This window comes from Procambarus clarkii, chromosome 88 (assembly GCF_040958095.1).
Source record: "Procambarus clarkii isolate CNS0578487 chromosome 88, FALCON_Pclarkii_2.0, whole genome shotgun sequence".
In the NCBI taxonomy this organism is placed as follows: domain Eukaryota; kingdom Metazoa; phylum Arthropoda; class Malacostraca; order Decapoda; family Cambaridae; genus Procambarus; species Procambarus clarkii.
Window position 1 is genome coordinate 15,567,406 of NC_091237.1, and position 22,863 is coordinate 15,590,268.

At 37.9% G+C, this 22,863-nt stretch overlaps 1 protein-coding gene across 5 annotated transcripts in view; it reads left to right on the top strand.

Moving 5' to 3' along the window:
- The first annotated feature begins 1,014 nt into the window (after window positions 1–1,014).
- Window positions 1,015–22,863, top strand: part of AP-2alpha (adaptor protein complex 2, subunit alpha) — a 42,982-nt gene continuing 21,133 nt past the window's right edge. For 4 of the 5 annotated variants that reach the window (XM_045726919.2, XM_045726921.2, XM_045726922.2 and 1 more), the window contains exons 1-13: window positions 1,015–1,171; window positions 5,993–6,069; window positions 8,696–8,907; window positions 9,313–9,506; window positions 11,430–11,661; window positions 16,459–16,650; window positions 17,106–17,173; window positions 17,350–17,518; window positions 20,154–20,291; window positions 20,689–20,871; window positions 21,275–21,406; window positions 21,623–21,820; window positions 22,004–22,174. In XM_045726919.2, the coding sequence (XP_045582875.1) occupies window positions 6,006–6,069; window positions 8,696–8,907; window positions 9,313–9,506; window positions 11,430–11,661; window positions 16,459–16,650; window positions 17,106–17,173; window positions 17,350–17,518; window positions 20,154–20,291; window positions 20,689–20,871; window positions 21,275–21,406; window positions 21,623–21,820; window positions 22,004–22,174 (1,953 nt within the window). In that variant the 5' untranslated portion in view covers window positions 1,015–1,171; window positions 5,993–6,005. Of the gene's footprint in view, window positions 1,172–1,193; window positions 1,297–5,992; window positions 6,070–8,695; window positions 8,908–9,312; window positions 9,507–11,429; window positions 11,662–16,458; window positions 16,651–17,105; window positions 17,174–17,349; window positions 17,519–20,153; window positions 20,292–20,688; window positions 20,872–21,274; window positions 21,407–21,622; window positions 21,821–22,003; window positions 22,175–22,863 lie in introns of those variants that run through there. The other variant, XM_045726920.2, reaches the window with a different exon arrangement.

Here is a 22,863-nt window from a genome sequence, read left to right on the forward strand (position 1 = left end):
GATTATACTCATGCAACATCATACACTTCCATAATAAACGTAAGTGGTTTCTACGTAATATAGATTCAAAAACACATTAACAAACAAGTCAGGTTTAATTGCTGTATTCATTACAGCTTCCAGTTTATAATTAGTCATGGGTCAATATGGGTCAACGTAGCGAGGTAATGTGGTTGTCAGGTTCAGATATGGATGATGAAACACGCTCTATGATTATCATGCAACCCAACAGGAAACAGGAAATATTTCGCCAAGTTTAATTGATTTGCCGGCATTGCAACACATATATGTATGAAGGTGTGGAAGATTAAAGCCTGCCAAACTCTTGGTGGAGACCTAGATAAGCTTAATACACACACACACACACACACACACATACACGAATCAGGTAAATATTTCTTATATTTACCTGAAGAACACGAATCTTCTAAATATTTCTTATATTTTTTCTTCACTGTCGAGGGAAGTTGAAAAATTAGCTCTCCAAAGTTCACTTTCACAATTTATTATGGTTTACATAAATTGTGAAAAAGAACTTTGATGTATTAATTAGCTATTGCACGTAATTACAGAAAGTTATTTCACTTTTCAAGAATCATATTTTAATGGATATGATGTACACGTCATATATAAGCCTTCGATTATGTTAAAACAAAATACGCGATAATTACAATTTAAGTACAAATCTCAATGAAAGAATAATAAAGAGTGTACATAATACCAGGACACATTGACTGTGACTCTAGCAACAATATATACACCCAAAACATAGTTTAATGTTGATGTATAGGCAAAAGTTGGTGTTAAGATTTTAAAGAAACGCCCACTTTGCCGGCCCCATTTTCTTTGAAGCTTATTGATTCTCCTTTACACCCCATAGAAAACCCATTAATGCTAATCTAGGGGTCATTAGTATCATATATGAATTAATCAAGAGCAGGGTATATATTGGAAAGGCGGGAGGGAGGAGAAAGAGAGGGAAAAACAGCGAGGGAAGGAAGACATATTAGGCGAGAGGGTTGGGGCGGCTGCCGCTAGATGGCTCCAGCGGCTCCCAAGTGGGTGGTGAACGGTGCAAATGGCGTGGATGCGGTAGTCGGCGGAAAACTCATCCCATTTCCCCCCTGCTTGCACGCTTTCAGCTATTGCTTTTCCCCAAGAGACCGTTGTGGTGAGTTAAAGGCTGCGGAGAGTGTGAAGTAACCGAGGGGTGGAGAGGAGAGACAGGGAGGATAGATGCGGGTTGGCCGTGGCCCCCGGATGGGTCCCGAGTTTGACAGGTCACCGCTGTTATTGGTTAGTGTGGTGGTGGTGGTTAGTGTGGTGGTTAGTGTGGTGGTGGGGGGTGTTGGGTGGTAGCGGGGCCCCGAGGCACGTCCTTTGGGAGGAGGGGGAAAGATAGAGGGGATCTTGGGAGCAGTTGGTTGGGGGAAAGTGGGATAGTATTGATGATTGTTGTGGTGTTGACCAGGTGGACTGAGTCATCCTGTGGTGATGATTGTTGCGAGGTGGTGATGAAGTCGACTATGGGGTGTGGGGATGAGGTTGAGCAGGGGGTATGGACCATAGGGAGGTTGAGAGGGAAGGGGCTGCTGCCCCCCCCTCACATTATTAGGGTGGGGGGCCCCACTGTTGACTAGTCCAGGGTACCTGAATTGTACCTGGGTGGGATTCTGGGGTTTCTTGTACTCCCCGGCCTGGCTTGGGGAATAGAGGAGAGTTTTCCAGGCTTGACTGAACAGTGTAGTGTTCTCTGGGCCGAGGCTTGCCAAATGTGAGACTCTCATCTTGTCCTCTGCTGTTGGATATCATTTGCCAGTGTTCACTTATAATTCTGTATTGAACATGCATGTTAAGTTAATAGTGCCATATATCATTGAAATGAATTAGTTGGACAAGTAGCTGGAAACTGTGATTAGTTTAAATAACCAAATGACAAGTATAGTATGAGATTGGTTGTTAAGGAGAATTTAAAGTAGTTTATTTGGTGGTACATTCAGGATAACATTCAAAATGCTAGAGGAATTTGTATTCAATGCTTGCTTTTTAATGTTTTTTTAAGTGCTAATTACTATTGTTCCTCAATGTTACGTTACATCCTCGGCTTTCTTATGGCAATTATCCTCCGAGACGGTTAATGGTAGTGTTGTTCGTGGAGTGCCATTGAAAATCTGTTGCAGGAAAGCATGAAAACTGATTCTTCTATATTTGGACTAGGTTGTACTAAATGTTAAACCCATTTAGGAGGGCGGGAATTATTAAAAATTCGTATGGTGCTTTGCCGTCCACAATAAATTAGATACTGTACATGAAATCTTGTTTTCATTTGAGGGAGAGACAACATGGGCCATCCAATCCCACACTGCTATACAGTACTGCACATGACCGAACATAACCTAATCTAATGATGCATCTGCCCTGAAAATATAAGATTTCATCTATGGTATATGGCACAGTAGACCTTCAGTTGGCTGTATTGTTTATATACAGCTGTCTTTGAAGTATTGTACACCAATTGACCAAACCACACATTAGAAGGTGAAGGGACGACGATGTTTCGGTCCGTCCTGGACCATTCTCAAGTCTCGCAATCAATTTGAGAATGGTCCAGGACGGATCGAAACGTCGTCGTCCCTTCACTTTCTAGTGTGTGGTTTGGTCAACATATTTCAGCCACGTTATTGCGACTCCTCGTCTGCGTACACCAAATTGTTTAATAAGGGAATATTTAAAAAAAAAATAAGGGGTTACCTTACGATATTTCGGTGCTTAACATCTCCGTGGCCTGGTTCACAACCTAGTCTCCTGGTTGCTGGACTGGTGAAACAGGCTGTTGGATGCGACTGCTCGCAGCCTGACGTATGAGTCACAGCCTGGTTGATCAGGTATTCCTGATTAGGGGGGAATGATTTTATGATGTTGAATCAAGGTAAACCGTGTCAAATATGGTATGATGGAACTCAAACCAGCAAACCCATTTGGACCGATATTACACTATTCGTAGACTGGACTGAACATTTGTAAAAAAAAGAACTTTTGCATTGATTTTCCATTGTTACTGGAAAGGACGCCTTTTAAAGGTTATCGAGGTCCCCCTAAGGCCATTGACTGACCCTATCTTGAGGTCATTTTGAGAAGATTTCGGGGCTTAGCATCCCCGCGGCCCGGTCCTCAACCAGGCCTCCTTTTTGTTATACTTCCCCAGGAAGCAGCCCGTAGCAGCTGTCTAACTCCCTGGTACCTATTTACTGCTAGGTAACGGACATCAGGGTGAAAGAAACTGCCCATTTGTTTCCGCCTCCACCGGGGATTGAACGCAGAACCTCATGACTACGAATCCGAGTATCAAGGTTCAAGAATGTATCAAGGTAGCCTCCCTCTAATTCATCCTACAACAGTTGGCAGATACATGGTTTACCAATTTACTGCAAAAGTGAGCAGACATATCGCCTATTGATTCCAAAGATCAACATCCCTGCGGCTCGGTCTCTGACCAGGCCTCCTGGTTACTGGTCTGATCAACGAGGCTGTTCGATGCAGCTGCTTGCAGGCTGATGTACGGGTCACAGCCTGGTTGATCGGGTATCCTTTGAAGGTGCTTGTTGAGTTCTCTTTTAAGTACTGCGAGAGGTCGGCCAGTTATGCTCTGTATGTATAGGTGAAGTGTTGAAAAGTCCTTGGCCTTTGATGTTGATACAGTAGTTCTCTCTCGGCATGACTGTTGCCCCTCTGCTTTTCAGTGGGGCTATTTTGCACATCCTGCCATGCCTTTTGATCTTGGGTGGTTTTATTTGTGTGCATATTTGGAAGCAGTCCTTATAATATTTTCCAAGTGTAAATTATGTATCTTTCCTACCCGTGCTCTAGGGAATACATATTTAACATTTTTAAGCAGTTCCAGTAATTTAGACGTTTTATTGAGTGGATTCTAGTGGTAAAAGATCTTTGCATACTCTTCAGGTCAGCATTTTCTCTTGCTTTGAATGGTGCTGTTAATGTGCAACAATATTTCTCTCTAGAGAGCACTAATGTCTTAAAAGTATCATCATTGGCATGGCACAGTATTTTCAAAATACTATATAGCACAGACTACTTAAAACAGTATTCTGATGCTCTCTAATGTTTATATGTTCCAAGGTTGCTCTAATGTGAGTTTGTGTGTGTAATCCAAGGCTGCTCTATTTGCCTAGAGCAACCTTGGAATGTGTATACAGTACTGTATATACAGTATACTCGAGTAACTTTGGAACATATAAATGTTAGAGAGCACAAAGGGCATGTGGGCCCCAGTTTGAGAACCTTTGGATTAGAGGATGAATCTTGAACATTGTATAAAAGAAAGGTTAGAGAAATGTGATACTGGTAATACCTATGGATTATTTTTTGACCATGGGAACCCTACAGTTAGTCAGCAGTTAGAAATGGCTCAAGTGCCGACAGATTTTTCTCTTACTGGAGGGGAGGTTTACAAAGTGCAAGTACAGTACTGTATTCTATAAAGTAAGGCCTTTCTAACAATGCCAGAAGGAAATTGGTCTGCTGAATGTAGAAGTATAGCAATTTTGTATACTGTATGGGAAATATACATTAATCTTTTTTTCCCCTTTTGTGAAACCAATATTTTATAAGGAAAGCAACTGAGTTTCAGTAGTGCTATTAATATTCCAAAATGTTCCAGTATTATTGTTGTTAATACTTAAGAAAATTGTAGCTTTCTTAATGTCCTCTTTCATGTTGGTGGCTGGAAGGTAATTGTGCAATAGTGTGTTGTATTACTGTATCATGCAACAGGCTCAAGGGGTGTTTGCCCTTTCTGGCCAAGTTGCAACAATCTCGCATCTGTTGACTCTTTCATCTTGCAGTTTTACTAAATACAATTTTGAAGTATTAATTTTTTTCGGTGACATTTAGGAATTTACATTTTCTTTCAGTTGGCTGTTGGTACTGTACTGTTCTGTTGATCTTCAATTATTTTTACCCCCAAAAATTATCATAAATTTTCTTTTAGATTTTTATTTCATTTTATTCTGTTGACATTTTTAATCATGGTTGCAATACTTGGTAATTGATGGATTTATTCTAGTTGAGAACTAAAATAATAATAAACTAAGGCAAATTGTCATCTTTATCAGTCTTGAAAGGGTTGGCATAAGACTAGTACAGTATAAACATAAGGCATAAGCGCAAAGACATGTACTTAAAATGCACTTGCCTGTTTATCAGCCAGTCTCTGTGGTGTGGTAATGGTGTTGAGGGTATATATATATATTTCTCTTATTACAGCCTTCATAATTGTTATTTTATGAAATGTGTGGAGTTCATGGTTGTAGAGTACAGTGAAGAAATTGTTTTAATAATTATACTGTAATTCATTGGGTTGGGGAAAGAAAGCCTGTTTGTATGTGTGTACTTTAGGCCTGTATTCAGGTTCCCCCCCCCCCCCCCCAAGAATGAACTACTTAATTCCCAATGAACAAATCCACAAGGGCCGTGACGAGGATTTGAACCTATGTCTGAGAGCATCCCAGACGCTCGTTAATTGACTGAGCTACTGACATGGTAAGAGTTGAAACCCCTTATGCCCTTGCGGATTTGTTCATTTGATGCATCACGCTATTGTGATTTCTGTGTGTACTTAATCCCCGCCCAAGGATGCAACCCTACACCAGTTGCCTAACTCCTGGGGTTACCTATTTACTGCTAGGTGTACAGAGGCATTAAGTGAAGGAAACATGTCAAACCATTTCTGTCTTGCTTGGGAATCAAACCCTGGATCCCCAATTGCGAGTTGAGAACAAAGCCAACTGTGCTAAGAGACCCCATCTTAATGTTATTGGCTTGTGTTTAATGTGTGCTTGAACCAAACGAGTGCTAATGAACTGTTTGCTCACCCATGGGTATTTATTACCCTTAACCAATGTCATCAACTTTTCAACTGTTTATATATGATCTTCACTATACAATATTTTTACTTGTTCAAATGCCGTTTCAGACCCACATCAACAATGCCAGCCGTGCGAGGAGATGGGATGCGAGGCCTTGCGGTCTTCATATCAGATATAAGAAATTGTAAGTACAGTACAGGCATAATTGTATTATTTTACATCAAGTGTGGTTACACACACAAATCAAACATTTAAATGGGGTACACTTGAAGTTCAAGGCATTTTTAAAGTCTATATTTTACCTTTGACAGTTGAATGGTTTCCCAAGCAATTAATTTCATGCAATATTTTAAGTACAGTAATAAAAACTTAGGAGTAATATAATGACTAACACTCAAGTCTTATAATTACCTAAGAATAGTTACAGAATGAAAGCTACGCTCATGGTGTCCCGTCTTCCTAGTACTGTCATATGATGCTTTGAAACTACTGATGGTTTTGGCATCCACCACCACCTTACTTTTAACTTGTTTCGACCATCTATCACTGTTTGCAAAATAGAACTTTGTGATATTTGTTCAACAGCTTCGTTTCCTTAGCTCTGGTCTATGACCTTTTGTTCTTGAAGATGCAGGTTTCAGGAATTCTCCTTTGTCAATTTTATCATATGGTCTGGGAAGGATGTGCATGATTGTTTGAATTTTATAATTAGTATAATAATTCATTGAGTTGGGCGACAGGAAGCTAAAGTTTATTTACAAGTTAGGCTTATATCAAGGTCCACCCTCAAACCCAAAGGTCAGATTACTGACCCTGCCCAGGATGCAACCCCGCAAGAAGGTGACTTAACTCCCGAGTACTGTACCTACTTACTTGCAAGGTGAATATAGGCATTGGGTGAAAGGAAATGTGCCCAACCATTTGTCCCACCTGGGATTTGACCCTGGAATTCTTGATTGTGTGTGGAGAACAAACCCGACTGTATTTTCCAGTCCCATTTTTTTTTAATTAGAAAAAATAATGAACTACAGTAATAATTATTTTTTAATTAGTGTTGGACTAGGGTATAAAAGTTAATTTTCTCAGTAAGGGGTACATACTACTTGGGTATATGGGGCTTGGTAATTATTTATAATAAATTTTAACTTTTTTTAATTGAGCACACTTAAAATATGTTGTATATAAACATGTTAAGAAAGCTCTCTCTCTCTCAGTTGAATTATAAAAGACATTATGTAAAACAGGTGAATTTGCAGCTATTGTAAAGTATGTAACAGATCTTGGTAGAGGAGAACAGAAAGGGCTGACAACAGTGTAGAGAAACTTCCAAAACAAATGTAAATTTTATTTGTAGGTGAAGTTTCACCTATAAGGGAGATTTGAAAAAAAGCTTGTACAGTCAAAATATTTAGAGATCAAATTTACTCTAGTTTGTTAAAGTTGCGGATGTTAATTGAGTATAACACGTTGGCTGTTTAATATATGCTGTCAGTGTGTGTGTGTGATCATTGAAACATCACGTATAGTATTATGGAAAACAATGACAAACAGCTTTTCATTTTTGTATTTATTGAGGATTTGGTCAAGATTTTGGTTGTAAATTAATTTTTCCAATTCAAATGAGAATACCCATTTGCAGATGCTGTTTATCTTTGGGTATTTGTAAAGTGACATGTGAAACCTTTGAACTGTGCACCACTATTTGGAGTATACATTTGTCAAAATATAAAAAGTGACTTGATAATTTCATCATGTTATTCCATACTTATGGGAGACCATTTCCTTCCAAGGTTCCCTAAATTATGCCACTATTCAAGTATATTTCTATTCAAGTACACAATAAAAATGATAGCAAAATTTAAATTCTTTGGCTTTTGGAAGGTCTTGTAAGTAGAAATGGGTATGCCTACTACCTTGGACTTAGTCCAGCTTTGGGAATGCAAATGTAAAAATACTGTACAATACTTTGCTTTGTGAATGTTCAAAATACATATTGGTGGTTCTTGTATATTGGCAATCTACTTGTGTGTTGCAGGGAAGGAATTTGTAAATATTTTGGAGATTTTTCATGTATATGGTATGATTGATATACTGTACCAATATTTTGGGCACACACAATTATCCAATTTAGATTCAGATTGAGGCTGGAAAAATGTCAAGTTATATGACAAATTGGCTAATGAGTCACTTGATGATTTCACATCATATAACTTCCCATTGTTGGGGACAGAAAGCCCATTGTCTTATCATGGTCACCCTACACCTATGACCGACCACCTTCAGGTTGCAACCAACAGCAATTGCCTAACTCCTGGATGCCTGTTTAATGCTAAGTGTAAGAAAATCTGCTCAAATGACTTCTCCTGCATAGGCATCAAACTTGTAATTGTTAGCAAAGCATGCTGACCACTGCAAATGCTTAATAAGAAAAATACAAACTATAGTGCCTATATAAATATAGTGCCATAATTTAAGGAATCTTAGAAGGAAATGGTCTCATTTCCATTTGAGAATCATAGGATATAATTATCAAGTGACTTTATATTTTCACAATGTGCATAATGTGTACACTATTATGATTTTACACAAATGCAGATGGGGGTATCCAGTAACTTGTTAACCCTATTGTTGCACACAATCAACGGTGTAAATAACGGTATAATTAATTGGGTACTTTGTAGTTTTATTTCTCTAGTTAAATTGAACGAATACTGTATCTTGAAATATATTCTTAATGTAGCATGCGAGTTCTTATTTCATTTTTTCTCTCTCTCGTCTCAAGAAACTACACTATTCTGTATAATTTTCAGGTAAAAGCAAGGAAGCAGAAGTAAAACGTATCAACAAAGAACTTGCGAACATTCGGTCCAAGTTCAAAGGTGACAAGACACTAGATGGTTACCAGAAGAAAAAGTATGTGTGTAAGCTGCTCTTCATCTTCCTGCTTGGCCATGACATTGACTTTGGCCACATGGAAGCAGTTAATCTTCTGTCTTCCAATAAATACACAGAGAAACAGATTGTAAGTCTTGGATTCATATCGCAAATATTTGATTCATAGCAGTTTTTTGTACTTACGATTATTTCCTTGATGTATTGTGAATACCAGGTTTTGAAATGGTTTATTTTATAGCTAAGCCAATATCATAACATTGTAAAAACATATATTTTTCAATAGAGTATTGGACTTTTCACACATAAGACGCTGTATTGTTAACACTTGACATGGTTATTATTTTACATAGGCTATAATGCACTGATTATGTAAATATTAATTACTGTATCTTTGTTTGCCTTATCAGCCATTGATAATTACAAAAGTCCTATCCCAGGCATATTAAAATGTTATCTTTGCTTGTATATGGCATATTTTTTATAAGATACAGTGGTATACAATAGTAATCAAGGTTTTGTTCTCATTCTCTAGGGTTATTTATTCATATCAGTGCTGGTGAACACAAACAGCGATCTCATAAAGCTGATTGTCCAGAGCATCAAGAACGACCTTGGCTCGCGTAATCCAGTACATGTTAACCTGGCCCTGCAGTGTATTGCAAACATTGGCTCGAAGGAGATGGCAGATGCGTTTGGCTCGGACATTCCAAAATTACTGGTATCAGGGTAAGTTGATGGCACTTTTGTGTTAACGGCTGTTTCTTAGCCTGTATTTCTTATAAATGCTGGTGGAATATAGGGATTCTGCAGGCGGTGAGAAAAGTCTCCAAAAGTGTTAAGAATCCACAGATGCCACAACTCCATTTGTTGCCATTAATTTAGCAGTAATTGGGAACCTAGATAGGTTGATCCTGTTTTCTTGGAAAAACAAATGAGGTTTTAAATGTTTTGGTGCGATAAGTGGGAATGCCTGTTTCATGAAAAGGTATCCTACAGTATGATGGGTAAGTTTTACCAAAGACTTATAAATAATAGTTTCAATATCTTGTAACATTTGTGCAGACATCTTTCCTTTTATAACAGGAATTTGGGCCTGGTAGCTACTCTTGTTTGGCTGAGAGAGAGAATAAAGTGTTGTTCACTTCAGAAATATGTAGTATACCCGTCAGTACACTAATATCTTTTCTCAGTTCAAGACTGTCTCCATTATAAGTGTTATTATGATTATTGGAAATATGAGGAAAGTATTGTTTTCATGTTGAAACTGGAGTTTCACACTATTCCCACATGCTTTCGGGCTCTGTCAGTCATTAGTTCTACCTCGTTTGTTTTTGTTTTTTCACATTCAGTATTTTCCCAGCCACTTTGATCAGTGCAGCAATAGCCTTGCTTCTTGTAGGTCGGTGTTTGATCCCCGATGGTTCAAGTTGTTGGGAATGGTTCCTTCTCACCATTTTATAACAGATCCTTGTCCTCATATCACTTCCAAATGCTATAAAGCCATACTTAGGCTGAACGGTAGAGTGACGGTCTCGCTTCATGCAGGGCGACGTTCAATCTCCGACTGTCCAAGTGGTTTAGCACCATTCCTTTCCCCTGTCCCATCCCAAATCGTAATCCTGATCTCTTAACAGTGCTATATAGTCGTAATGACTTGGCACTTTCCCTTGATAACTCCCTTCCTCCCTCCCTCTTCATAATTACCTTACCTTGTACAGTATTTATAAAGTTATTGTCTTGTGAACAGTTAAAGTACCAAATGTTCAAAACAGCCTGGTATTGAATATTTGGACCATATTTTCTATTAGAAAATAGAAATCGCTGGTAATTTTCAAACAATGTTTGGTAAAATGATTAAAATCAAATTAAAATTGTTAAGCCCTATTTACACTTATGGCCAAAGTGTTAAAAGGGGCTGTGGTAGGAGACAGGAAATGCCCAGCCTGCAAACATAAATTCAAATTTTTTTCTTGTACTCTCTATATTAAAAAAAAATATATATTTATATATTGTAATGAAGTATATATATATTTTATCATTTGAAGACTTTACCAAGACAAAATTCCCCCACTCAATAGTGCACAATTAGATTTATATGAAGGCCGGCTATAATGTTAAGGGATAAAGTAATAAAGCATGTGTGTACATTATTTGTGTGTGAATTGAGGTTCCCGTCAAGTTGGTCTGCGATAAGGTTGTGCAGAAGCTTCAGTTATTCCTCATGATTTACGATAGGAAGGAGGATGGTAAAACAGGTGACCTACAAAGGTCATCTATTGTCTGGGATTAGAAAACTATTGAGTTTGAGGTCACTTTATATACTATACAGCCAACGAATACCTGAGGAAATGACTTAAAAGTTCACTAACTTTTAATCGTGTATTTATTTATGGATAGATGACCAGAGGCATAATGTAAGGAAATGTGCCCTTATGTTTTGCCCTGGCTGGGAATTTAACTCTGGATCTATTAGTCTTCCCTTTCCCCTGCACACAGTTTAAAATGAGACAAATTTTGTACGAAAGGAAGAAGTCTTTGAGGGGTATACCAACAGTTTTCCTAATTGGAATTTGTCATCAGTCTAGGTTCAGTAGGAAGGAACTTATGCTTCAGGCAGTCCACATAATATGAACCATTTTGATTTTACAGTGAAACGATGGATGTAGTGAAACAATCTGCCGCTCTCTGCCTTTTGCGTTTGTTTCGAACAACTCAAGAAATTATTCCTGGTGGAGAATGGACATCTCGTATCATTCACCTGCTCAATGATCAACACATGGGTGTGGTGACGGCAGCATGCTCTCTTATTGAAGCCTTAGTTAAGAAAAATCCAGATGAATATAAGGGTTGTGTATCTCTTGCAGTTTCTAGACTTTCCAGAGTAAGTGTTTCCTAAGGCTACAAATACTTTAAATATATTTTATATGGGTAATTGTGACTTGGTTATATAGTACTGTATAATTGCAAAAATGTAAATAAATAAATACTGTATATAAATAATAATAAATACACACTCGCATACTAATTCATAGTGATGTGGAATTAAGGGTCGTTATGTATGAAAAAGGGTCACTTATTATTCGATAGATTGATATAGCGTTTTCTTGATAAGCCTTGTGACGGTATTTGAGATGGTTATGGTGAAGAGGGAGAAAGTGCTTTAATCTAAGCAAGTATTGATTTAGACATGTTTTAGAAAATTAATGTTGATTAATGTGTTGTTTACTGAACCACACAAACATTTTTTAACTGGGGAGTTGTGATCTTTTGCTAGTGTATTTAGATATTTCTTGAACATGGATATTCTACTGCTTGCTGAGGCAGTTATCTGCTGTAAATTACAAAAATCTGTGTGTCAGGCAAGAAGGCATGGCACTGGCACCATGAGGGATATGCTATCCTGTATCCCTGTATGATTGTATAAAGATGCTAAGGTATCACCAAAGTGTCACTATTCTAGAAAAACAAAACTATACTGTAATGCCAAGCTTAAACCCTACAGTCCATAGTGACATCACATGCATCTTCAGAATGGGTTTCTGGAAAAAGCCATATGCAAACAAATTTATAAATTCCAGGGGTTTATTGGCTCTACTGGCAATAATTGAAGTTCTGGTGGAGCTGTTCTGTGTGTGTGTGAATTGGAACTTACCCAGATAGTACTATTCTAACCCATAATACAAAAGTGATAATATTTATAGTATCTGTTGGTTGAACGTACAAAAATTTAACTGTTGCATCTTGAAAGTTCACGCTTTGCACTATTAATTTTGTAGAGGGCACAAGAAAAGCAACAATTCTTAACTTTCTTCGGCCTAGTACACTGCATGTATGTACTAAATTATACCTAAGATAGGTATAATAATAAGTGGAGCCGGTCGGCCGAGCGGACAGGGCACTGGACTTGTGGTCCTGGGTTCGATCCCAGGCGCCGGCGAGAAACAATGGGCAGAGTTTTTCACCCTATGCCCCTGTTACCTAGCAGTAAAATAGGTACCTGGGTGTTAGTCAGCTGTCACGGGCTGCTTCCTGGGGGTGGAGGCCTGGTCGAGGACCGGGCCGCGGGGACACTAAAAAGCCCTGAAATCATCTCGAGATAACCTCAAGATAAGATGGCAAATATTAGGTCTTGGCAGGGTAGGTTAGGTTGAATGGTTACTGTTCCACTATTTTGGCATGCCATTTAGTTTTCTTATAGTACAAAACATAAACATTAGTAATATACTACTAGTACATTGAACCAATAGTTGCTGTATTTTCCGAAAATTAATACTGTACTATCATATTCGGAGAATAGGTTACCTCTTCATAATATAGCCAAATACAGTACAGTAAAGGTATGTTTTACAGTACTGTAGGTATATCGATGAATAAATATCCTTCAGTGGAATGGGGATAAGTTTGGCTTAATGAGGGTACCAGTCATGTGGGTCTGAAAATGGCCAAGATAAGATCTCTCTAATAAATATAAAGTGAATTGGCTTCCCACAATACTGTATAACATTTTTTAGATAAGACTTGGGGTTTCAGCATGGCTAAGTTAAAAGCCTCTAAAAAGATATGATAAATATTTGCATAATGAAATTTGGCCCATATCTCCTTAAATACTGGTTTTAAGTTAATTAAAAAGTGTGATGAAGTAATTTGGGTCATGGGAAAATCAAGTTTTCTTATTTTGAAAAACAATGTATGATTTTTGATGACTAGACCACACACTAGAAGGTGAAGGGACGACGACGTTTCGGTCCGTCCTGGACCATTCTCAAGTCGATTGTCTTGAATGGTCCAGGACGGACCGAAACGTCGTCGTCCCCTTCACCTTCTAGTGTGTGGTCTGGTCAACATACTTTAGCCACGTTATTGTGACTCATCGCCTGCAATGTATGATTTGTTTTAATTTAGAGTTTCTTGTAGTATTGTTCACCAGGTTAGGTAAAGCTTTACCTTTGGATAATATGGTTGGGCTTTCACAGGGGATGAGGGTGAAATGTCAGTTTAATTAGGTTCTGGTAGATATCATATGATAGGTTGGAATTAATAACTAATAACCCATTGAGCATGCAAAATAGATGGTATCAGTGCTCTCCTTTAATGTTGCTTAGAATACATTTTTAAGGAACTTCATAGATGAATAGAGTTGGAGCCATCAAGCACACATGTATTTAGAACAAAATTCTATGGTTGGTTTTTCATACGAGTCTACTGTTTTTACTCACCATTATGCATTGACAGTTGAAAAGCCTTTATTGGCAGGTCTATGGGGAAAGTACAGAGTAGGGTGAAAAACTGTACAATCAGGTTTTACTTGCTATTCGCTGTCATGTGAGGAGTTTAAATCAAAACTTTGTGTAATTGAACATGGGGAAAAGTGCAAAAATTCAATGTTTTATCATGTTTTTTTAAGCTCTAAATGCATCATGTATACAGTATATTGTGCAAAAAAAATCACAGATCTCTTCTATCATGTTCTATAAGAATATTCTAAATATTTTGGTGATAAACAACAAATACACTAAACTCCGACTTGTAATAGATTCGGTCTAATCCATATGTACAGTACTGTACTAGAAAACAAGTTTGTGCACATTTTGTTAGCAAAATCACATGAAAATGTTTTCAAGTACTTTACCGACTCTCTTTATGAAGCTTTTTGACCTCAAATTAAATTTCAGAAAATGCATGGGCTTGCTCCTTTGAAAGACTCTTGTTATTCCATTAAAGCAATACTAGTCATTATACTGGAACAAACTCATGTTGCATCTGCATATCCTGTATACAGATTTCCATTATAGTGATAGTCCAGTGTACAGTAAAAAATGTGCAAACTATGTATACAACCAAGCTAAGGTTGTAGCAGTTGGGTCTGGTACTAGTACTGTATTCCATATATGTAAGGGTAGCCCATTGTATCATGTGCTCCTGATTTGTGTTAATCACTGCATTGGTATGATTGGGGAGAAAACTACACAAGGCTTTATTCGGTCTCCTTAAAGAAGAAACGTTTCCAAAATACAGTAGCAGTTAATTGGTTTAGTAAAGGCTTGTAGGAGCAGAGTACTGTATGATAAATTCCTGGAAGAATATGTGCAGTAGTGCATAGAGATTAGGTACACTGTACTGTTACAGGCAAGAAGTACTTAACACTTTCGCGCTTTAGATTAGAGATAACTCGTCGCCGTTTTTTTTTCTTAAGATTCCGCATAACAGCCTACTTTTCTCGTCCATCGAAAAAATATTTCTATAAATTCCATTTTTTAACCGAAATGGATGGGGATACTTTTGTTTTGTAGAGAATTTATTTGCGAATTTTTTAGTACCAGAATGAATATTATATCATATAAACTTCTATGTTTGGGGGTGTGGCGAGCGTGTGGCAGTGGGTTCCCTTTAGCCGTTGATATATCCAACACGTGGGAAATATTTGTATGTGTTATGTATATGTCTGTGTAGGGAATTTTACTGCGATCACTGTCATACAAATTATAAAATGTTTCAACAAGTATAAACATGACAAACATCAAACGAACGAAAACAATGCGTTCGTTTCTGCCGCGAACGCATACTGAGCGACGTGGTTCTATATTTGGCGCTTCTCTTACACATGCTTTGTACAAATGTTATACAGTTCATCTTATAGAAAATTTTATTGCGAACACATTGGTATAAAAAAGAAATACGTACATAGAAAAGTAGGGTCAGGAAACGTATAAACTTTCCAAGCATGATTTCCCCCCTGTGTTTTCGCTAGTGCGCTCGCGGCTAACTACTCTCCACTTCACACACTCTTGCGGGTGGGCAATTACCTATATTAAACATTCATATGCATATGTCCGTGTAGAGAATTTTATTGTGATTCCAATGATACCAAAATTAGCGATGTAGGACAACTGTAGGCTTCGCAACCATTAAGAGAGTGGAAACATTTTGTTGCTGTTTGGCGCTCTCGGCGAGTGATCTGCATAGTTTTTTATTTGGTGTTGATACTCCTTATGCTTGGGTGGCATTTTATAGGTATGCTCTTATAGACAATTTCATTGTGAACACAGTGATACCAAATTTAAATACGTGCACCTTCAATTATTGTCAGGACAGTCAAAAGAGTGTACACTTTTTCGGTCTTACCGCGTAGGCGCGAGAAGTGCCGAAAGCATCTGGGGTATTGTTTTTTTTTGAGCGCCGAGAGCGCGAAAGTGTTAATTAGCCTCTCGGGTTGGGTAGCCTTGACCCTGTGTGGTCGTCAAGCATCCAGATGTTGGGTTAATTGACAGGAGAATAAACTTCATTTAGCAATACATGTATTTGTTCCCATTTCTGTTTTTATCCGCATATGAAATTTTGCGGTCTAGACATGCTTAATTAACGTTAAATGAGTTATACGTGAGGTTGAGGCAAAGACCACAGTAGGAAGAGTATTGTAAAGATGAGTTAATGAACAGTAGATGAATACTGTAGTCACTAAGGTGTGTGGAGGTGAAATTCTTACACGAACTGCAAATTATTTCAAACCTTTTGGGCAGTGAAAGTCATTGACTTTTGACAAATTCATTTTAGACTGATTAAATTATATTTTCTGCATCTTCCTGTTTGCTTTCTTGTTGGCAAGAAAAGTCGTGTGATTAATTAATAAGCAAAAGTATCCCAAATAAACATTTACTATATTTACAACTCTTTACTGCAGATAGTAACAGCAAGCTACACAGATTTGCAAGATTATACGTACTACTTTGTTCCTGCCCCTTGGTTATCAGTGAAGCTTCTCCGGCTCCTCCAGCACTATCCACCACCAGAAGACCCAGGAGTTCGGGGTCGACTCAATGAATGCCTTGACACCATCCTCAATAAAGCTCAGGAACCACCCAAGTCTAAAAAAGTAAGAGAATAGATAGGAGAGATCATTTTCATTGGGGATCCTTGTTCATTTATGAGTTCTGTAGAGAGAATACCGTCTTGCACCTTACAGTAAACATGACCTATCTTTGTTTTTTGGCCACTTCCATTTCACCTGAAAACCATTTCATGTGGTGCCTGATTATCCATTACTTATTTTAAGTTTTAAAATACTTTAGGAATGGTTTTGTTTGAAAGACAAAATTGCATAAAGTAAATATGGCTATTAGATTAGGGTTGTATAAAACCAAATTGATTGCTATGTTTCAATGTATTTTACAGCAGGCATGTCAAACATACGGCCCATAGGTTGCATGTAGGCCCTTTGCAAGCACACAACATACGCACATATAACATATGTACTGCTAAATAAAAACAAACTATCCCCACAAAACTTAACCTCTACAAGTTTAGAATGTGCTGCTCTTATTTTCTCAGGTTCAACACTCCAATGCAAAGAATGCTGTGCTCTTTGAAGCTATAAGTATTATTATTCACTCAGACAGGTAAGCGTTTTAATCAAATATACTGTTTATTCAATATAATTAAATATCCATCACCTGACATTACTAAGAACTCTCCAACATCAAGGTCTACTCTACTGTACATATATTGGAATTTAGATTATGCAAATTTTACTCAATTTGTTTAGACTTGCTTAATTCTTTTTTTACATTAACAGTGAGCCAAACTTACTGGTGCGAGCTTGTAATCAGTTGGGTCAATTTCTCTCTCATCGTGAGACTAATCTTCGGTACCTTGCTCTGGAGACCATGTGTCTTCTGGCCACCTCTGAGTTCTCCCATGAAGCTGTCAAGAAACACCAAGAAACTGTCATCAATGCTCTCAAGGTAAGAATATTCGACTGACACATTTAGACGTGCATCTTCCATGTGATCATAAGCTTTACATTATTATTTTAAGGTGATATATGATGTACAGGGTAGCTGTATTTACAAACATTTTGAAGTGTTATATACATTAAACTAAAGTTTAATGTCTTTCCATTTAATTATTTCTAATACAAACTTTAACATTCTGTACATCAGTAAGAACAAATGTTTTTTTTAAGTAAACATAAAAATGCACATAAGGCACATTCTTAATTTTTTTCCAATCATGCAAAAGGAAGTAGCAGGTTAAAGGAGACTAAATACAATACAGGTATATTAAAAAAATGGAGGGGGATTTAAATTGTGTACGATTTGCTATACTGTACTACAATGTCTGGATGCTTGTGATGGTATTATAGACAGTGACTGGATGTATAAGAAAAAAACACTACATATTTGAAATAATTGAAATTTAAGCAGTTGTTTGAAGGATCAGTGGACCTACTGGAGCCTTTGGTGACTTCCCAATTATTCGTGCAGTTGAGATTTTCAGGTGTCAGGTTGCTGTGTATTAAGGTTCTATTGGTGTTAATATACAGTAGTGTGTAGCTCTACTGTCAAGTTGAATACATAGAGTATTGTAATATTAAAGAATTTGAAAAAATTGGGCATTAGATATACACATGGGGAGCTGGTCGGCCAAGCGGACAGCACGCGGGACTTGTGATCCTGTGGTCCTTGGTTCGATCCCAGGCACCGGCGAGAAACAATGGGCAGAGTTTCTTTAACCCTATGCCCCTGTTACCTAGCAGTAAATTAGGTACCTGGGTATTAGTCAGCTGTACACAGGCTGCTTCCTGGGGGTGGAGGCCTGGTCGAGGACTGGGCCGCGGGGACACTAAAAGCAGCCCCGAAATCATCTCAAGATAACCTCAAGATACGGTATTTAAGAAAGCTCCTGTTTCTGTTGAACAGGCAACTGCCCCCTAAGGCAAGATTCTGCTAGTCTCTTAGACAGTAAAATAGTCTTAAAACAAGTCGGTATTCCATTCTAGCACTGTAGAGATCTTCTTGAATTGAGATTAAATCCAATCTGGAATGACTTAAAGGTCCATTCAGGATGAACACACAATACATTCCAAACACTATTTTGCATAGAACTGGCAAGTAACTCACAGTACTGTAATTTGTTGTTTGGCTGTGTACTTGGATGACTGCCAGGTGACAGCAAAGACATGTAAACAGGGTTTCTCTAACTTGGTCCACCTCATATTATAGCTGACACAAACCTATAAAGCACAGCATAAGTAGGAAAGGCAGGGTGGCATTGGAAACAACAGTGTTTTCAGCTAAAAAAAAAGAGGGCTTATATTATACATTGAGTCCAAATTTTCAGCTGCACCACTTTGTTGCTGTCTTAGTCAAGAGTTGGGCTAGAAGGCTAGAAACTACAATAAACACATGAGACTACTCATCTGTGCTGCACAGAGTGGTACCTGGTGGAGCTACTGTACAAAGAACTAGAAAGGTCTAGGCAGCTTTGCTAGAGCAGCCCAATAAGGTGTGGTGGTGTTGGACTCTAGCTGTTGAGCAATGACGTGCCAAGTGAGAAAATTTATTAGAAAAGGAATAGACACAAAGGTACCTATTACTAATGCTTTTGGAGCACAAGACATGACTAGAAAGTCTGCCAGACTGCCAGATATTTCTGACAAGAGGATGCGGCTCGGTTTTGGTGACATCACTTGTTCTTTGTAAAGATGGGTGGTAGATTCCTTCTAGAAACTAGTCTCAATGAAGATAATTAGAGTTACTGGAAATGTTGATGTTACCTCCAAAGGATACCTGATCAACCAGGCTGTGACTCATACGTCAGGCTGCGAGTAGCCGCGTCCAACAGCCTGGTTGATCAGTCCAGCAACCAGGAGGCCTGGACGACGACCGGGCCGCGGGGACGCTAAGCCCCGGAAGCACCTCAAGGTAACCAAGGTATACCAATGTCCAGTCTGCTGTGTGAGGAATGTGACAGGTAAAGGGGATGCGTTGGGGTATCTGGAGAGCAGGGTTGGAAATCAGGACTGACCCAGTCACGAGGAAACTTAAGATCGTATAACCAATAGAGATCACCTGCTTGAAATGAATTGGCATTAATGGGCTTTGCAGGACAAAGTCCTCCACTGGTTGTGGTTCAGATGCAGTGCCCATGGTTTGCAACCATGGAACAGAGCCACATTTACAGGTAGCTTGTGGTTCCTCACTTTTTTTCTAAAATTGAGATGGTGCAGAATCCACAGTTCAGTTTAAAGGCATTTTCTGATTTATGCATTAGTACCTTGGTTTGTTTTATTTTATTGTGTAAAGGAAGAGTTAAGTGATTAGTGTTTAAAATGTCTTGAAGTGTACTAAAGGTGTTGACATTTCTGCAATTTTCTATAAAGCATGTATTTATACACTTGTTGCATATTAAGTTGTGTATTTTCCATTGAATGAGGAGGAAACCATTGTGTGCAGTTTGTGTAATGTTATCCGTACATGATTTTCAGAAATGATGAGGAAAATATTTATTTTATTGTATTCTTATTTTACATGCAATTGCTTGTACGTACAGTAATACAAGCTATACAGTAAGAGTTATTTTTTCTCGTCTTTCCAGACAGAGCGAGATGTAAGTGTACGTCAAAGAGCTGTGGATCTGCTATATGCCATGTGTGACAGAAGCAATGCTGAAGAGATTGTGCAAGAAATGCTCAACTATTTAGAAACTGCAGATTATTCTATTCGTGAAGAGATGGTATGTGTTTCTAGCTTCAGTGTATCTAAAACTTTTTTTTTTTTCTTTTTGCACACTGATTAGTTTTGGCTAGAGAACCACTTCTGATTTGACAGTTCATACAAAAAATACTCAATATTCACTGAATTATTTTAGTGGACTAAATGTAAATTTTGTGTTAATGTGGCAGCTGTTGATTGGAATTGTTTTCACATTTAGTGGAACTTCCTCTAAATGCTGGAAGATCACAGCAGTTTTTTCCTTCAACTAGTTCCTAACACATTGAAACTTTCTTCCCAATACAACATTCTTATTTATTTTAAAATATATTTTGGAAAAATATATGCAGTACTGTATATGTAATTTGTTATTGTTCAAATTGTTACAAATTTGTTATAAGGATGTTAACATTTCTTAGGTGCTAAAAGTGGCCATCCTGGCGGAGAAGTATGCCCAGGACTACACGTGGTATGTTGACGTCATTCTGAACCTCATTCGTATTGCGGGTGACTACGTATCGGAGGAAGTGTGGTACCGTGTCATACAGATAGTCGTCAATAGAGAGGATGTCCAAGGTTATGCTGCGAAGACTGTTTTTGAGGTAAGTGTAAATTGCTTTCACTTTGGAACTACAAAATGATATGTTAGTGAAATAATAACTGTACACCTTTGTATTCTTTTCATTCAAACCTCTGCATGTGTTTATTAATCTTGGTTATTACTGGTATCTTGGAATAATTGATCTAGAGATCTCGAATATAGATTTCCATTTATTAGGAATGGTATTCTAATGGTATCTAGTTTACATATTTTGTTAGATATTATCTATTCATGGTGATGGATGAATGAGATGAGACAGGATGATGTGTGAGAGATGGAGGCAAGAATAATTTAAAAAGCCCTACATAAGGTGCTGCTGCATGGTAGGCTCACTATTGTTGTGAATTTCTGGATGCTGTGAATATATTCCATAAACAGAATCTGATTGTTGTATTTGTTTACAGGCATTGCAAGCTCCAGCCTGTCACGAAAACATGGTCAAAGTTGGGGGTTACATCTTAGGTGAATTTGGCAATTTGATTGCTGGTGATTCTAGATCTGCCCCAGCTGTTCAGTTCCAGCTTCTACACTCTAAGGTAAAGCTCAAGACATACCTTGAGATGTTTTCGGGGCTTAGCGTCCCCGCGGCCCGGTCGTCGACCAGGCCTCCAAGGCATTGTGACTGTGACTAATAATTTGTTACCTCACTTGGTTATTGTTACAAAAAAAAGTACAATATGACTACTGCTTTATTATTTTCAATGTTATTTTGCCTAGTGCTGTTTTTTTTCATTACATTTCTTTTATTACAGTATCACCTATGTTCTGCAGCAACCCGTGCTCTACTACTCACAACGTACATAAAGTTCATCAACCTTTTCCCAGAGATCAAGTCACAAATTCAAGATGTTCTTAAGTCAAATTCTAACCTAAGGTCATCTGATGCAGAGTTGCAGCAGAGAGCATCAGAATACCTCCATCTTTCTGTGACCACCACCACTGATGTTTTGGTAAAGCATCGTCATCAGACTCTTATGAACTTATAATTTTACATCCAATAATAATTTAATATTCAAAAGTACTTTTAGAATGTTCAGTACTGTACTGTAGGTTATGGTAAATATCTTGAAAGGTATACTTAAATTTGCTACTTTGCTAAATCGCTTGACTATAAACTGCTCATTAACTCTCAGGCCACAGTATTAGAAGAGATGCCACCATTCACTGAAAAGGAGTCATCCATCTTGGCAGTATTGAAGAAGAAAAGTGGTCGGATGTCGGCTCAAGAGGCTCAGAGAGAAGCTCGGGTGCAGGCGCGGGAAGGTAATGCAGCACCAGGAACTGAAAAAGCCCAAAATGCTCAGGTACATTCTTATGACATATTTCACTATGCAGAGATTTTGAGATTTTTTTTATACATAAATTTATTTCAAATAGAAAAGTTAAGTTTATGGGGTGAAGAGTTCCACTTAACTACCCATAAGTTTTAGTACCTTGAGGAATACACTACAAATATGTGAACTAGTTGTAATGAAGGTAGAATCTCGACTGCTTAGGGTTTTTGAGAATTTCTGATTTTTCAGTAATTTTTTTTTGTACTGGAGCACAGCTGACTTGGTGTCAGCCTTGATACTTTATATATTTAAGATACATGCTCAATTGGTAAGTTGATTGATCACTACATATTTCTGTACTCCATAGCAAGAGCCATAGAACTGCATGATAAGATGTTGAACAAGTGTAACTATTTTCAGGCAGTTATTTGTCTGGCTTTCTATGAAAATTTGTTTATGGCAACTTAAAGCTGTTATTTCATAGCTTTTTTTGGGGCTGTATAAATATGGCTAACTAGCTTGCTTAAAAATTAGTCACTAAGACTAATTTTGTGATAGCTCGGCTAAGACGTTTGGAACTCGAGAACACTTCAATACTGTGTACAGTACTTTTTTGACAAAGTACTAACCCCAAGATAAGAGCGTATGTCATATGACATATTTTGCTAAAAATTTAAGGACATTGGATTTTGCTTATAATTCTTGATAATTATCAAAAT